The 17,901-nt window shown below is 32.1% G+C and overlaps 1 protein-coding gene and 1 long non-coding RNA gene across 4 annotated transcripts; one reads left to right on the top strand and one right to left on the bottom strand.

Annotated features, from left to right (window-relative positions):
* Positions 1-2,087: 2,087 nt before the first annotated feature.
* Positions 2,088-6,204, top strand: LOC114177988 (Protein kinase superfamily protein). Of its 3 annotated transcripts, none has more exons than XR_014993404.1 (7): positions 2,088-4,280; positions 4,714-4,849; positions 4,985-5,073; positions 5,153-5,175; positions 5,259-5,370; positions 5,452-5,558; positions 5,714-6,204. XR_014993404.1 is itself a non-coding variant. In XM_028063627.2 (6 exons), the coding sequence occupies exons 1-6, from the start codon at positions 2,587-2,589 to the stop codon at positions 5,811-5,813; spliced, it is 2,238 nt and encodes a 745-aa protein (XP_027919428.1). In that variant the 5' UTR covers positions 2,092-2,586; the 3' UTR covers positions 5,814-6,204. The 3 variants fall into 3 exon arrangements, 1 of the variants encoding a protein (XP_027919428.1); XR_014993403.1 differs by lacking the exon at positions 5,153-5,175 and having other exon boundaries at positions 2,092-4,280; positions 5,714-5,880; positions 5,951-6,204; XM_028063627.2 differs by lacking the exon at positions 5,153-5,175 and having other exon boundaries at positions 2,092-4,280.
* Positions 6,205-13,098: 6,894 nt separating this feature from the next.
* LOC146887566 (uncharacterized) lies at positions 13,099-13,679 on the bottom strand. The gene is made up of 2 exons (XR_014993405.1): positions 13,473-13,679; positions 13,099-13,288 (listed from the first exon to the last, which is right to left on the bottom strand). It is a non-coding gene; the product is annotated as an uncharacterized LOC146887566 (long non-coding RNA).
* Positions 13,680-17,901: the final 4,222 nt, after the last annotated feature.

Below are 17,901 nucleotides of genomic sequence, written 5' to 3'. Positions count from 1 at the left end.
TTCTTGGAGAAAATTCGTCCACGAATTCTAGAATGTCTTAAACACATACACAAACATAAGTAAAAAAACACAAATCTAGGTAATCTAAAGCAAAATTCTAGCTAAAAAAATGAGATTTGGAGCCTGGAAAAAGTCAATCTCTTATTATCAAGGACTTGGAAATCTTCCTGCAAGGTCAAATACCCACTTGAAAAACAAATCAAACAGTTTCAAAATTATTATACAAAGGAATTTTTTTTTATGTTTAGTGTTTTCCGATTTTATATAAAAATAGTCAAAAAAAACTTTTAAGGTGATCCAATAAATAGAATAAATTCTTCGTTTTTCGACAATGATGTTATCCCATAATTATTTTTTTTTGACTCTATAACAATAATTCCACTATTATAGTATTTTTAGCAAATAATACAAAAAAGATAATAGAATAAGAAATTTGAAAAAAAAATAATGAAATAGTTCCTTCATATTCATAGAGATACGAGTTTAAATTTACATGGATATAGTAAGTATTGCTTGGGCTGGTTTAATGGTAGTTTTTTCATTTCCCCTTTCCCTCGTAGTATGGGAAAGAAGTGGACTATATGGAAACTAAAAATTGAGTTAAGGACATATTGTGCATACAAATAACCAAACTAACATAGTGACATGGACTATCCAAAATAATTGACAAAGAAGCTAACATATTAGTAAACACAAGTTTATCTATTTTCAAGCTTGTGTCTTCTTTTTCTGTCGTCCTTTCTTCTTCCCATTCTTAATGTCATACTCCATGACAAACAAATATTCCCTAGGCAACAAAAACAAGAAGAGATGAGTTATATGTTTTTCCAATGAAAAGTCAAGTTGTTGTTCGCTATTTAGTACTTCTCTCTTTTCTTTCTTCTCTCAAGTTTGGTTTTAATTTTTGCTATTTCCTTGAAATTACATTCTTGACAACTACTGCCATATAACACTGTGTAACCACGGTTTTTAAACTCAACTTTACTTATATGTTTGACCAAACTTTAAGTCTTAACCAAATGATTGTGATTCAATTCAAGGTATGAACGCTTGAGTTTTAATGTTCAAACCACACTTCAAATTTGTACTCAAACAACTCCTATTTAAACTAATTCAGTCCAAGATCAAATAAGTTTGAAAAGCTCAACATATCCTAGAAATCTATAGAACCTATGACCCAATTCATCAAAGAGTTGGACTGCAAAACACAATTAAAGTACCACTAAAATAGAATGATGAACAATAGAACAAGCACTAAATAGATGCAACACACTAGTTAAATTGCGAATATAGTGACAAGCAAAAATGAAATTAACAAAGTAGTAAAATATAGATTGCATTAACACCATAAGTTCATCAATTAAAATTGAACAAGAATGAAAAAAAGACAAATTGCACCAGAACCCTCAATTATACCAAATCAAATCAAACAAACATCAAAATGAACACAACTAGATAAACATATTTCAACAACCTAGACTTTAAATATCAAATGAGGAGAAAAAGGACTTTTCATATCCATTTCGTAATTTTTAAATTTGGGAAAATTTACTGGAATGGATCATTCAAGAAAGGGAAATGGATGTACAAATTAAACAACACGTGAACAAAACATGATCAAAAATAGAAATGATTATGTAAAATGAACTCAAATAACTTATCTACTCTATCAATATATTCTTGTTCAAAATTAGGATTTCATATTTATATTCAATAATCACTACTTAAATTATGTGTAGAGTGACTTTAAAGTAATGATGTAGATATTATACTACATAAATTAAAAATAAAAAAATAAAAAAATTTTAAGAAATCACAAAAATTATATTTTACAAATTTGTGTTATAAAGTTCCAAAATACAATACTTTTGGTGTTTTTTTTTAAGTGAAAAGTTTTATATAAATAAATTGATATACACAATAATTTGTAAATAATTAAAATTATAGCAATGCTCTATAAAATAGGTAGGATGAGCACGCTGTAGATGTGTGTGCGCTGAATCTAATCAAATAATTATGTTATAACATTGTATTATAATATTTTGTTTTAAATCATTTTGGGAAAAACGAGTATCCAGATAATATCCAGTTTTTTTGTCACCCTGATTCCTTTTGGGCCCAATTTTCTTTCACCACGAAGGGTCGTTCTCTCTTCCCCTTTCTTTTTCTCTTCTCTTCGCAGCCGCACCGCATCGCGTCGCATCGCTTATTCGATTGCGTTGCCTCTGTCGCGCTTTTCTCTTTTAATATCCAATTTCATAACCTTCATCTCATCGGTAAGCCTATTCAATCTCCCTATCAATCTTCAACGCCTCTTCATAAATTTCTAGGGTTTCGATTCTAGTCCTCTTTTTTCCTTCTAACTTTATTTCAACTCTTAGTTTTTCTATTTTGTCTTGTCTCGTGATCTCCAATCGCCTTCAGATCTCTCATGATTTCTTCTTTAGTTTTGAAATTCCACGTATTTGTTGTGTTTTGGGTTTAGGGTTCTATAAAACAAAAAAAAAGAAAAAAAAATACAAAGTCGTTCCGAAGGGGGATTAGGGTTTTCCCTTGTGATTCACTCATTTAGGTAGCTAGATATATATGGCGGCTGGGAGGCATGGCGGTTACCGCGAAAACGACTTCAGAGAGCGCGAATCGAAACTCGAAGGTTCTAGACGCGGGTTTGCCAATTCGAAAGAGGATTACGATCGTGTTAGGAATGGTGGCGGTGATGTTGTGAGGGGTGGGTCCAGGGACAGGGCTAGGGTGAGGCAGAGGGATATTAAGGAGAGGGACGGTGTTAATGGTGGGTACCGATCATCTTCGAGTAGGAGTGACTCTGGAAGCAGTGGCCTTGGTCCTCGCCGATGTGGTTTCTCTGTCAAAGCAATGGATAGAGAGCCTGGTGAGCTTTCCAGTGAGAGTGGTTCTGATGATGCAATTGAATCAGAATCTGGGGCGAAGGACTCCGAGGTTTCCATGTTGGAAGAAACAAGAACCCGATCCCCACCAGTGCCGGAGAGGAAAAGAAAATTCTCACCCATAGTGTGGGATCAGGATGACAAAGATGTCAGTGAGTCATCCAGAGTTAGGGTTTCTGCCTCTACAGTGGTGACAGCAGCTCTTCCTCCTCCACCTCCATTGCCAAAGGTATTCCATCAGTCACAGTCACCAAATGCTCCAAATGGTGTCGTAGAAATACATCCTGTCAAGAACAAGGAGACCAAGGATCTCCAGTCGAATGCAGCATCTAAGGTTACCTTGCCCTCTCCTTCAGGTTTGCATTCATCACCACCGAAAGGGAGGTGGGGTAATGATCAGGAAGCTGATCATCTAGAAGGTGATGTTTATGTTCCAGCTCGCAATATATCGTCTTCAAGATGGGCAGCTGGAGATAACTCTCCTGGTGATGAGGGTGAGATCCTCAATGATGAGGAGATGCCCAAACGAAGGAGGAAGGTGTCTCCTGAGTTCTTGGATGGCAGACTAAGGAACAAGTTATTGAGCCCTGTGGAATCCAAGATTGAAGGTATTGAAGGAGCTAGAGCCAGATCATCTGAATCTGAAGAAAGAGGTGTCCGTGGGAGAACTTCCAGCAGTGATGATCATCCTGGTATGGAGTCAGAGAAGGATGACTTCATGGAGGTTGACCCTCAAGGTGGGAAAAGTGAAACCAGTGTCAGTCACTCGGAAACAGAATATGAAGATGAAGACGATGGTAGGGAGACTCCAGAACCTCCTTCTCCACCTCAAAGAACTGTCAACATGCTTCAGGGTTGTAGAAGTGTTGATGAGTTTGAGAGACTTAACAAGATAGATGAAGGAACATATGGTGTTGTATATAGGGCTAGGGATAAAAAGACTGGAGAAATTGTAGCATTGAAGAAGGTCAAGATGGAGAAGGAAAAGGAGGGCTTCCCACTGACTTCCCTTAGGGAAATAAATATTCTTCTTTCTTTTCACCACCCATCGATAGTTGATGTTAAAGAAGTAGTGGTAGGAAGTAGCCTTGATAGTATTTTCATGGTCATGGAATATATGGAGCATGACCTTAAAGGACTAATGGAAGCAATGAAGCAACCTTTCAGCCAGAGTGAAGTGAAGTGCTTGATGATCCAGCTTTTAGAAGGTGTGAAGTATCTTCATGACAACTGGGTGCTTCATAGGGATTTAAAGACTTCAAATCTGCTTTTAAATAATAGGGGTGAGCTCAAAATTTGTGATTTTGGCTTGGCCCGTCAGTATGGGAGTCCTTTAAAGCCATATACTCACCTGGTGGTTACTCTTTGGTACAGGTAAATGCTAACCTGCTTATATATGCAATTTGACTCTCTCTTTTTTTTTCTCTGTATGTGTGTATTTACATCACAGGCTATTTGGTATTTTACATTCTTAGGCCTAGTTTGCTGTTTTCTCATGAATTTTGGAACCTTAAAACGATGCTGTCATGTTCAATAATTGTAATTAAAACTAGTATCTGTTTGAAGCTATTATTAGTATGCAAAGGAAGTAGCCTCATTGCCTAATAGTTGCTACTTCAGGTCAATATTTACGTGCTTATCTATGGACAGCATTAATGATTTTACACGAGTGCATTGTCTGTCGTCACAGTGGGTGTTTCATTTGTTGCACTTGGCTTCATTTAACTATTTTATCTCAGTATGTGTTTGACTACATTCTCTTGCAGAACTGAGGTCATTACCTAATTGTGGTCTATATGTTTCTTAGGGCACCTGAACTCCTTCTGGGGTCAAAACAGTATTCAACAGCCATAGACATGTGGTCACTAGGCTGTATAATGGCTGAGCTATTATCTAAGGAACCACTGTTTAATGGGAGAACGGAGTTTGACCAACTTGACAAGGTATGATAATGTTATTTTCCTTACATCGGATATATTCTTGCATCATTGTTCTCTTTCTTTCCTCGTAACCTATGGTGTCTTGCACTTAACTACTTTGTGATTGTTTTACAATTTTGATTTCTGTTATTCTTGTAGATTTTTCGGATTCTAGGCACCCCTAATGAAGCAATTTGGCCTGGTTTCTCGAAATTACCTGGAGTCAAGGTCAATTTTGTCAAACACCAGTAAGTGCTTACGATTTTCTTTATTAAGAAAATTACTGTTTGATTATATTGTGCTTATGTTTTGCCACTGTTTTCCCAGGCTTCCAGCTTTGGGTGGTTCTGGTCTGACTATCTGGCCTCCCTTGGTGACTTGACTGTTGAACAACTTTTCTATTTTGTATTAACAGTCGGAATGTTCCTTTCAGGTACAACCTCCTGCGGAAAAAGTTTCCTGCCACATCATTCACTGGATCTCCTGTTCTTTCTGATTCAGGATTTGATTTGTTGAACAAACTTCTAACATATGACCCTGAAAAGGTAAAGGTTACATGAGCTACACAATTGAATTTGGTAATAAATATTTGTATGAATATTAAGATAAGACACTATTTCATGCAGCGGATCACTGCTGAAGCTGCTCTAAATCATGAGTGGTTCCGTGAGGTCCCTCTTCCCAAAAGTAAAGAATTCATGCCTACATTTCCTGCTCAACACGCTCAGGACAGGTATTTTAATAGGAAATTCTGGAGCAGTTCTTTTATACCAAAATTGTTACGTAACTGTTTTATATTCTTGACAGAGGAGGAAAGTTATGTAAAATGAGTGCTTATCAACAATTTTTCAGTTTTGACAAGTTTTCACGATTTCTTCATATGAATAGGCGTGTGCGGAGAATATACAAGAGTCCAGATCCTTTGGAGGAACAGCGGCGGAAGGAGCTGCAGCAGGGGGAATCGGGGACTGGTGGAATTTTTGGCTAAGAATGGTGCTTGCTAAAGCTATGTCTCAATAATCATTCTAACACTGCTGAGTGTTTTAGTGTTTGAGGTGAGGGTATGCACTGAATGGAAGTTGGAAGCATGTTTGTTAGACGATCACTCGTGCTGTTTTTTAACAGGAACATTTTGGTTTAGCGAAGATGTATTCTTTTACCTCCCTGGGAACCAGATTTATTTCAGGTTAACATTCTTGATGCTTGATATTATATAGATATGCATCTGGGACATAGCTTGCTGCTCAAGGTGTGGCATTATTGGCTTCTAAAATTAGGAATTGTCAGTGTCTGCTGAAACTTTGTAACATATTTCCATTGGCATATTTGTAAACAAATTTTATCTGGTTTTGAGTATTAAAGCACTGGATTTTCTAGCAGCTATCTCTTTTCTTTCTATTTTAATATTCACATTGTGTTTGCAAGAGACGGTTGGTGTGAAGTGCAAGAGGACCTTCTGTGCATCTTTCCAAAGAAATTGGGTGACATTATGCATTTAAAGGTAATGCATTCCTTTGATATCTTGGATATTAAGGAATGAGGACATGTTTTTATGTGTGAGAGAGACAGTGTCTCTAGAATTTGAAGCTATTTCAGTACTTTGACTGATTTTTAATGTTAGTATTGTTTTTTTGGGTAGTGGGGTGTGTTGGTGTTGATGGAGGGTTTAGAGTACTTAGTTCTGTTTTTATTCATCTTATTGCTACCTGCACAAATTATTGGTGTATCTTATATAAATCAGCAATGGCATATTATGAAGGACTCTCCCAAATCTAATTTTTGTGGATGACATGATCTAGTATGAATTATTTTATTGTGGATGCAACAATTTAAGTAGAATCAATGATCATTTTTTTTTGGATTTGAAGTGGCTGTGACCTCTTATTTATGAGGACAATGACTAATTATTAGAAGGAAACATTCTATATTTTTATGGGTCCGAAGTAATGGATTTATTATAGAAGAATTTATTTGCTGGGATAGGTGAATGTTTCCAATTCTTGTATCTAAGTGTATTGAATTGCAAAAAATTTCATGGGTTCCTATGCTTGACGTGTTGGCCATGATGGGATATCTTTGCATTAGTTTTCTTTATGAGCTATTGTATTTTTGTTTGAACTTTGTTAGCACTAAGCCATAATAAAAGTGAAAAACAGTTCTAGATTTTTGCATCATTCCTACTGGTTAGAAATCATCCCCTAACAATATTTTCTGATGTTTACAGCTGTGTTTGAAAACATTTTTGTGCTCTTGTTCTGAACAGGCGAATTCTTTTATTGACTTTGTTACACTAATTGTATTGAGACAAGATCAAATTGTCAATGAACAGTTATTGACGTTCCATAAAATTAACTAAGTATTTTACTGGATGCTTATTACTTTATTTTAAGCCTATTTTTCTCCCCTTTTCAAACAGTTTATTTTTCATCTCCCCCATGATAAGGAAATAAACAACTAATTTTCAGCTTTTCGTCCCTCTAGTGTTTGCTCGCATACTTCAATTCAAGAAGTGGAAAGTTAAAAAAAAATTATCTTATTATCATATCAGTACAAGAATTTTTTATGATATTTGTCTGCAAATGTCACTGCAGTATCAAGTATCAAAGCAAGCAGGTTGAGGAGGTTACCAGTATATCTTAAAGTATAGAACTTCAATTAGTTGTTCCTTCAGTCTCTCTAGAGGTACAAAGCAAAACTTGGTTTTTATAATGTGTTTTCCGTATTGTGTTTATAGATTTCTAAGATCTGAATTATTATTTTTACTGTGCTGTAGTAATTTCTTGATTCTTAGTATTAATAATATGGCCCCCCTCGCCCATCCTTCTCCTAGAATGTGATGTATGTTAGATTAACATTGAATTATTCACTGACTGCCTCAATGTCATGCTAAATTTATGGTGAAATGTTTTGATTGAATTATGTTTAGGAGCAAGTACTCAGGTGTGTTTTATGGAGAAATGGAGAATTTATTTCGCAGTCGTCCTAGATAATGTAAATATACGATGGTGTCTAAATCCTTGATCGCTTAATACAAAAGTTGCATTCAAGTACTGCTATTCCTTTACTCAGGCACTACATTACATTGTGGCAGTTTGAAATGAATTTTGCCAATGGAAATTTGATCTAATGGCTATTTTAGTTTTCTTGATATACCAATACCCATTAGAAGGTAGTCAACTTGAAATCAATTTTTCTAGCGAAAATTTAATCTGATGGCTAACAGCTGTCTGAGATTTCTTAAAATTCAATACCCTTGAAAGGGTTGTCAAGTTTCCTTTATCCTGTTCAACAACAATTCCCCACTTGTTTACATTCCCTTGGTGTTTTATTTATCTTCTCATTAACATTGTGGGTGTTTTTTTTTTTAAATTTCAATTTAAGACGAGAACCTTCTACTGTGGTTTCATGATTTCTGCTTGAATTGATGCATTTTTGCAATGCTTATAGTACAATTGATAATTCTATTAATTGGTACAGCTGGGAGATTGGGTTGCTAAGAGATGTAAAGCATCCACTTCCCTTTCAACATCATTTACTGGATTTCATCACTGGATGGCTAATGCTGTAAGCATAGCTGTATTTTGTTTTATTTTAATTGGTTGAAGGCAGGTTTTGAAATGAAATATTAGGTTTGCCTTAGTGTGGATGGGTTTGTATTTAATATGTTGCCATGTCCACAAATCATTATATATTGTGTAGATCTTTTGTTAAATAAGATTTGGATTATGTCGAAGGATTGGAAAATGGATTTGTGAATTAACAGTTTTGGTGGATCCTCGGTTGGAATGGGTGTAAAGGTGGGTGAAAGGCTCAAGATTCACATAAACTTAGGTACTTCTCTACAATAGTACACATATCGATGACATTGAACTAAATCTTAGCGCATGGCCTTGAATTTGACAGGTAGAGAACAATAAAATTTGCTTGAGTAGTCTTTGGTTTGTTAAAGTTAGAGAAATATTGAGCAGGAAGCGGGGAAAACAAAATAACATGGTTCACAAGCAAGAGTGGAAGTTAACGTCTCATGATGCATGGGATTTCCATCCCTCCCAGCAACCTTAGGTTTCGAATTTTGCTGATATTTTAATGGATCTACGTTAGCTCACTAGGAACCTAAACTATTCTAGGTGGAACCTTTGTACTTTTTTCTAATGTATTCTAATGTTAAATCAAATGATCTCTTAATTATTTAATTTTTAGTGACACCTTTAAATCTGAATGCCGAATGAGATTACTAAAGTAAATCGTCTTTCTAACTTGTCTTGAGAATATCGATTCTAAAATCATCAACGCGCTTAACCAAACCTTAGAACGGTTCTATTGCATTAACCTTTTAGCTTTTAAATTTTTTATTCAGTGTCTAGAGGCTAGTTAGCATTTAAATTTATCATTCTATTAATGTTTTAAAGCTGTCTTCGAGTAAGGGTTATTATTTGAGAATCTAAAAATCTTTTATTGGGAAAATATTTGTTTATGACTAATGGACAATGATTTTGAAGACGTTTGGTATTTACATAATGGATTCGGGTCAATTGATACTTAAGCATTAATAAATTAGAAAGTATAGTAAAACTGTATCCCAAACATTTATACACTTTGTTTTGTTCTATGTACTATCACTTGAGTATTTTTTATTAAGGCAACATAAGAATGTCTAAAAATTGGTAATCATCATTAGTCTTCTGTATGATAAATGGACTCATGTTTATTGCTAGTGACAGAATATACTTAAGATTAATATGATTGCGTACTATGCTCTATGTAAAATGTTTATTTCAAGTTAAAAAGTAATTGTTTAGCAGATGTCAAAAATGGTTAGTTTTTAAAAAGGTTAAATATATTTTTAGTCCTTCAAGTTTTAGTAAAATTTGAAATTAGTCTCTCTTTGAAATTTTATACCAATTTAGTCTTTCATCTTTAAAAATGTGTAAATTTAGTCATTTTAACCAAATTTTGTTAAATTTATATGATGTTTTAAGTATATTTTATGATAATATTTGAATGTTTGATACATTTTTGTTTTAATGTTAATTCAAATATTATTATATAATGCATTTAAAATGTCAAATAAACTTAACAAAAATTGATAAGAAAGACTAAATCTGCACATTTATAAAGATGAATGACTAAATTGATATAAAATTTTGAAGAAAAATTAATTCTAAAATTCACTAAGGAACAAAAACATATTTAATCCTTTTAAAAAGTACAGAACACTCGTCTTAAATGTTACAGAACAGTGAATCGAGATGAAATAATTCGTTGACATAGCTTTTCGTTGACCATAATATTATTCCCCTTTTCGCTGTGGCCACTAGGGTTATTAACTGTTATCTACTTTCTTTTTTCTTGAAGCACAATCCATTTGTATAATAAAATTATAAAAAAAAAATACAGGAATAATTTAATTACTTAAAGATCACTATAAGGGTAAAATGTAGATGTATATTTAGATTTACTAATTCAATTTGAGCAAAAGTACTGTGTATCACTAGATTTATTATTTACATGCTGAATTGTTAAGATAGGTTGGTGGTTACCTGTAGAAATGTTTTTCGAACTTTCCCTTAAATTAAATCATAAATTTAAATATATATCCCTGAAATCCCTTTGGCTATATTTGACTGATCGCCAACCAGTCAATGAAATAGATGCTTGAGCGGATACGGAGTACAGCTTTTATACCGAAGCTATTCTAGGAGAGGCAAAATGCTTCTTGCACCCCATAATTGTGGAATACCCCTGTGGTGATAGTTGTACGAGGTGGGAGTGTATTGAGTGTTGGTAGTGGCTGCTGGTTGTTGTTGTAGGTGGTGGCTTATGGTGGCTGATTGGTGTGGTAATAGTTACAGGGAATGAGCGTGAGTAGGGATGGCAACGGGGCGGGGCGGGGACGAGTTTCACTATCCCATACCCATCCCCGCATAAAAAATTCATTCCTATCCCCATACCCAAACCCAACGGATATCAAATTTTTTTTCCATTCCCATCCCTACCGGGTAACGGGTATAATCTCGTACCCATACCCGTACCCATGTTCTAACTACTTCAATATTAATTTTTATAAAAGAAAAAAAATTACGGTAAAGAAAACATAATATTATGAAATATTCAATATTAGGAGGATTTTCTTCGATGCCAAATACATTAAAATAAATTATAATTGTTTATATTTTATATTAGAATACCAAATAAAATTTCATGTGAACCAAAACATTTATTAAATTTGCAAACTACAACATTAATGAACTTAGTTGATAAAATTAAAAAATATTTCAAAAAAGTATAAAAGGAAAACAAATATTCAAATTAAAATATATTTTAAATGTTTGTTTACTTCAATTTTTTAAATTCTAATGAATCTCTTTTTTATACACTAATAAAAGTTATAATATATCACTTGATCAAAATGACACAAAGAACAAATATTCAAATTAAAATATATTTTAAATATTTGTTTACTTCAATTTTTTAAATTATAATGAATCTCTTTTTTATACACTAATAAAAAGTTATAATACATCACTTGATCAAAATAACACAAAAAACAAATAATAAACATAATAATAAAATTTTGACATAGATTTTGTATCTTTTGAACTTCAATATATGTTGCATAGTGACAAAAAAATATTCATAGAAATTACATTAAATTTTTATATTGTAGTAAATAAAAGTTATTTATACAATTAAAGTAAAAAAAATTACAGTATGATTAATAGTGAGTTATAAAATAACAAATAATTAGATAGAATATATCGAAATATTTTATTCTACATGATGAAAATAAACAATAAATAAAAATATTAAAAAACTAACAAATGTGTGTTTTAGAAATAATTTGAGAGACTATCGAAAGAAATCGCACAAAGGAAATCAAATGTATAATTAAGGTATGATAAAATGAAAAAAACCTTAGAGAACTAATTATTAAATTATGTTTGAAGTGGTTAAAAATAAATAGAAATATCATTAGTGACCAAAAAATTTATCATTAAATTACAAATAAATTAGTAATTAAATTGGTCACTAAATCAAGTATCGATTCGATCATTGAATCAGTCACTAATTTAGACAATAAATCAACTACTACCACCAATGACGAAAAATAGTGACTGATATGGGTTACTGACTAAATCAGTCACCATTTCATTTTTTCTTGTAGTGAATTATCATATACTATTCCTAAATATCATTATATATATATTATATATATATATATATATATATATATATATATATATATATATATATATAATTTTAACCACTTCAAACAGAATTTAAAGTGAAACAATTACATTATGATATATTATTCTACATGATGAAAATAAAAACAATAAATAAAAATATTAAAAAACTAACAAATGTGTGTTTTAGAAATAATTTGAGAGACTATCGAAAAAAATCACACAAAGGAAATCAAATGTATAACTAAGGTATGATAAGACGAAAAATATCTCAGAGAACTAAGAAAACTTTTCAAATATCAACATATATACTTAATGGTTGAAAAATAACGAAAATTACTTTAATGAAACAAAATAGTTCTTCAAATTAAACAAAAATTAATAATAATAATAATAATAATAAGTAAAGAATTTTTTTTATATTACCTTAAATTGAGAGTATAAACATTCTCATGTGAAAGGAAAATTTATAATAAATAAAAATATTAAAAAATAATATAAATATTCAAATGTAAGGCATAATTTTTTTTATTAACATACATTATTTTAACATAATTACATAAAGGTTATGATAAGATAAAAAATATATTGGAGATGAGAATGAGTTTAATGACAAATGAAATAATTAAAAGAAATAAAAAATAGAATATATATATATATATATATGAGTTACTTGATTAATTGTGAATATTTTAATAATTTAAACGAGAATGAAGATATGGCGGGGACGGGTATTATGGCGGGTATATGTACATCCCCATACCCATCCCCATACCCAACTGAAAAAGTCGGGATTCCCCATACCCATACCCATACCCAGTCAATGCGGGGATTCCCCGTCAAAACGGGGACGAGTTCGGACAATACCCACGGAGACGGGTTTATTTGCCATCTCTAAGCGTGAGTGTTGTTATTGTAATTTGTTAGTGGTGTATTTGTGTCCCGAGAGGTAATTTTGGATCTCGAAATAACTTTAAAACATACAATGTATTTTTATACGTTCTAAATTAAGTATTGTAGAAAATATTCCTAAGTGTGAAAAGAGTCAAATTGAATGTATAATTCCGGATTTTGTGTTATATGATATTTTCGGAACACTTAATCCCAAATGTCATTAGAGTGGGTTTGGATTACAGTTAAAAAAAATTAAGTTTGGTAAAAAAAAAAATTGAAAATAAAGGTCAGACAGACTCGAACCTTTCCGGTGGATCCGAATGTCCCTCGATAGGGTTTGCCAAAACCGCCGTGACCCTATCTGAATCATCAACGTGGACTCCTGAAATCACAAAATGTAGCTTTGGCAATAGAAATATAGGGTGGAAGGAGTCTATTTGTTTTATTTTATGTTAACAAATCGAAGTTATTTCTTTCTGCACTTCCATGTGCTTTAAAGTTTCAATTTTATACTCTTTATTTTTTATTAGGTGAGAGAAGTAAATGAAAACAGTGATGAGAGAGACCTTGGTGTCTTCGTCGATGGCGGTGACGAGATAGGAGAGGAGATCGAAGCAAAGAAGTGGTTGCGGTGATTTGCGAACGGCGAAGACTACTATAGATTCGAGTTTCGCAACCAGCACGCCAAATCGTGACAGCGGCACCCATACCTACACAAATGATTTCTTTGAAAAATATTCTTGCATTTAATCGTTTTGAGAAGAATTAGAGTAATAAAGAGGAGAAGTTTGTTACAAGGTACATAGAAAAGAGTTAAATATGATTTTGATTTCTGAATTTTCAGTAAAAATTAAAATTTATTTTTTGAAATTTTAGTCTAATCTAATTTTTTAATTTTAGAAGTGATTGGATTTAATCATTTTAATCAAATTTTGTTAAGTTTATTTGATGTTTTAAATATGTTTTATGATAACATTTGAGTTATTTAAATTGTTTATTGTTTGACATATTTTTGCCTCAATATTAGTTGAGAAATACATTTAAAATGTTAAATAAACTTAACAAAAATGAATTAAAATGATTAAATTCACGCATTTTTTAAAGATGAAAATTAAATTAGTCTAAAATTTTAAAGAAAGACTAATTTTAATTTTTACTAAAATTTAAGAAAAAAAAACATATTTCATTTTATAAAAAATATATAATAAGATGGTGTCAATAGGTGCTAATGGGAACAAGTGAATGAACTAGGAAAAAAGAAAGAAAGATAATAGATCGAATTTAAATAAATAATACATTGCAGTTTACGAATATATTATTATAGTTAGAAATATATTATTTTTTAAAATGTGCATAATCTAAAATAATTTTAGATTATACAATTTAAAATATTTTAATTTTTAATTTAAAATAATTTTGGATTTTAATTTTTTTTATTCAGGATAAAATAGCAATTACATCACATCTATGGAGGTGTAGGAAGACAATATAAAGGTGCAAAAAGAAATTTCCCAAATTGAAACTCATGGTGTCCAACTATGTAAGTAAAATTTTGAGAAGGTGCATGAGTTTGTTTGACTTTGAACAATTGATTTATAAGTTTCATTATAGTTTATGATAAGATAATATATCAAAATATCAATACAATAACCATTAATGAAATAAAATTATACTCATTCATATTTTTTAGGGTCAAATTGAGGTCCTTGTTTGAAACTCTGATTTTCTAAAGCAATGAATTTAGTCTTTCCTTTTCAACAATGTTAAATTTTGTCCCATTTGATAAACGACATTCCATGTAGATATTAGCATTCCTTACACGTGTATTGATACGTGACAACCACATGTTAATTTTTTTTTTTTGAATGAAAATTATTTTTTTTTTAAAACGTGGAGCACACCTTCACTACCACTTTCCCTGTTTTCACATCCCATCTTCACCTTCACTGCCCAAACCATCCTTGCTCTGTTTTTTCAATATTCACTCACAAAGGCATACTCAACCTTCTTCAACTTGCTTACAATGGTAGGAGACATTGGAATCTCTTTGAGGCTTAAAATGTTGCAATCTAGATATCTACGTCAATACAATTGTAAGGAGTTGCCTCGTGTGGCAAAATTTAAAGTGGGACTAAATCCATTACTTTAGAAAGTAAGGGGACCAAACAAAATTAAAGTTTCAAGCAGGGACCAATTGTAATTTTTTATAATAATTGAGGGACAAAAAACATATTTAATCCTATTTTTTTTAAAATTAATGAAAATAAAGCGCAACAAAGTTTTCAACAAATGCATAATCAATTCATATAATTAGCTAAAGCAAACCAAAAAACAATACTTACAAATAAGAAAGAATACAAAAAACTTCAAAATAAAATATATATTGCGAACTAACTTTCTCCCATTTGAAAATTTCAATCAACAACCTAGTTGTTGAAAACGAAGAACTACTCTTTATGAATCTGCTATAAAAATTTCTTTCTTATCCAATAGTGAATGAACTTCTAATTGTAATTCAAAAATCTACACTTGGTGGGAATGTAAACTCACAATATTGATCTTCTTTCCTTTTATTTTTGTTTGGTTTAATATTTTTAGTAATGAGTGTCTCTTACACACAACTTTACTTTGACTCTTCTTCATTTAAATAAGTGAGACAAATGGACTTTACACATTTGGGCCTATTTTGCATATAGGAAATGAGCTCATAAGTGTAAAAAATTTGACTTTCTTAACTATATGGAGATGACTATTGATGATCACATTATAAACTTTAAATTTGTCTTTTGGTAATGCCTTAATCAACTCCATTATCATCAGTATGAAACCATTATCATCAGTATGAAACAATTATCACCATTGATAACTCCAAATACTTATGTTCCAAAGAATTGTAATATCCAACGATACCTCACATTAATATGTTTAGATATTAAATGAAAAATACTTTAACCAAATAGATTTTTTTCTGAAAATATTTGCTCGTGGAAGAATTTTTTCACCCATGGCAACTTCTTACACCTTACAATTTCACTAATAACAATAAATTATACCTTTATAGTATACACAATTTCACACTTTTGTAACCTAGACTTATAACTCACAACAACCCATGCAAAATTAATCAAATATATTGGAGTGGACTTCCTATAATTAATGTTTTAATTCATATCTAAATTGGGTGCTCTGTAGGTTTATCACTACCATGACAAACTCTCATGTTAGTAGTACCATGAAGATACTTCAAAATGCATTTCACAATATTCTAATGCATAGGTTTGACATAATTTACTAACTACCAAAAGCTCATGCTAGATATCACTATATACATTTGACATCTAAACTATGTTGACACTCTAAAATATACCTATCATTTGTCTTCACATGAGAAGAAAAGAATAACAAAAAATCATGAGGGGACCAAACTAAACTCATGATAAAAAAAAAATATAAGCAAAACTTCTCAAGAATCTGTGGGTTTAGAACGATTCATATCGGTTCACCTCCCACTGAGGCTACGTCTAGTCTCTTATAAACCTACTTAATAAATTTCACCGATTAACACCTTTAATTAGTAATGAGTATCACCCTTTCCAAGTTACAATGAGTTACAACCTCTCCAAGTACATAGGTACAAACCTCTCTAGGTTACACTAAATATCAACCTCTCCACATATTCTTCATAATCCCCTCTACGATAAAGAACTCTCAATTACAATGAATAATAAGAAGAAAACTCTTACAATAGGAGTGCACAATTCAACTCATAGGTGACAACTTCACCTAGTGAAGGATTTGCAATATGTAAGCACTCAACCTAATTATCAAATCAATATTGATATGACAATTTCTCAACACTTTTATCTTTTTGAAAAATCTTCGTTAATATTCTTGTATGACTTTGCATCCTTTATATGGATATTGCATTTGGTAGTTGTTGAGAACTTGAATTGCAACGCTCTATCATGATCTCATGATTTCTCTTGATAAGGAATTACTTGATCAATTTTTTACATGATTTCTCTAGACTTGAAAAAATGATAGATTAAAAAAAATCAATGCTGAAGATGAATTGCAACGAGAAACACCAGAAACCCAATTCACACTCATCCCCAATAAAATCAGAAACTAGAAACAAAAAGATCATCCCTAATTCGTAAAATCCCTAATTCACTAAAATCATCTATCTCATCCAAAATCCCCAGCAACCATCACCTGATCACTGTTTTCTCCTTCACCTCAAACACCTATAACCAGAAAACCCATTAAAGAGGAAAAAGAAGGTTGAACACTAGTGGAGAAGAAGGACTAGCAGTAACGTCGGTGGAGCTCTTGGTCAACGACGCACCTTGGAAAAGATGCAGCAACACCAGTGATCGTGTTCGACTTTGATGCTAAAAGTGATGGGAGGAAGGTGTAGTCGTGGGTGAAGGCGTGCTAGTGGTGCGTGGCTCTGACTGTGTGAGAGAATGAGTGGTGGTGGTGGTGGTTTCTCATTTTGCTATAATTTCTACAAAACACAATTCAGCACCCCTAACTTGGAAAATCCTTGCTCCAAGTGAATAGGTTAGAGTCCTTCTTTCATCACAATTGCTCTAGCCTTGGTCTCCTATCTAAATTTGCTCCAAATCCATAATACTTTCTCTAATTGGTGTCCAAAATGCCCTCTCAACAGCCCCCACACTATGATAGTCTCAAAACTCTCCTCTCCTCCCACAAAAATTTATCTTAACTACACTTTAATTGGGCTTTATGACTAAAAAAAGGGGATTGCATTGAAAATGGTGTTAATTGTGTTTCAAAACCATTCCTAGATGGTTTTTCCAGCCCTTCCATTTTCCCTTAACGGCTAAGGTTTTTGCTCCTTCATAGTCATGCCAAAAAGAATTTTGGCAAAAACAAACCTTTTTTTTTGTACAAGCCAAGATTCGAACACACAACCAAACAATTGTAATTCAAGTGCAAAAACAATTCAACCAATTCTTATTTCGTGAT

This window comes from Vigna unguiculata, chromosome 3, assembly GCF_037176805.1.
Source record: "Vigna unguiculata cultivar grain cowpea cultivar isolate G323 ecotype 2 chromosome 3, ASM3717680v1, whole genome shotgun sequence".
Lineage (NCBI taxonomy): Eukaryota > Viridiplantae > Streptophyta > Magnoliopsida > Fabales > Fabaceae > Vigna > Vigna unguiculata.
Note: the sequence above shows the minus strand (reverse complement) of the source record. Positions and strands in the feature narration are given on the sequence as shown.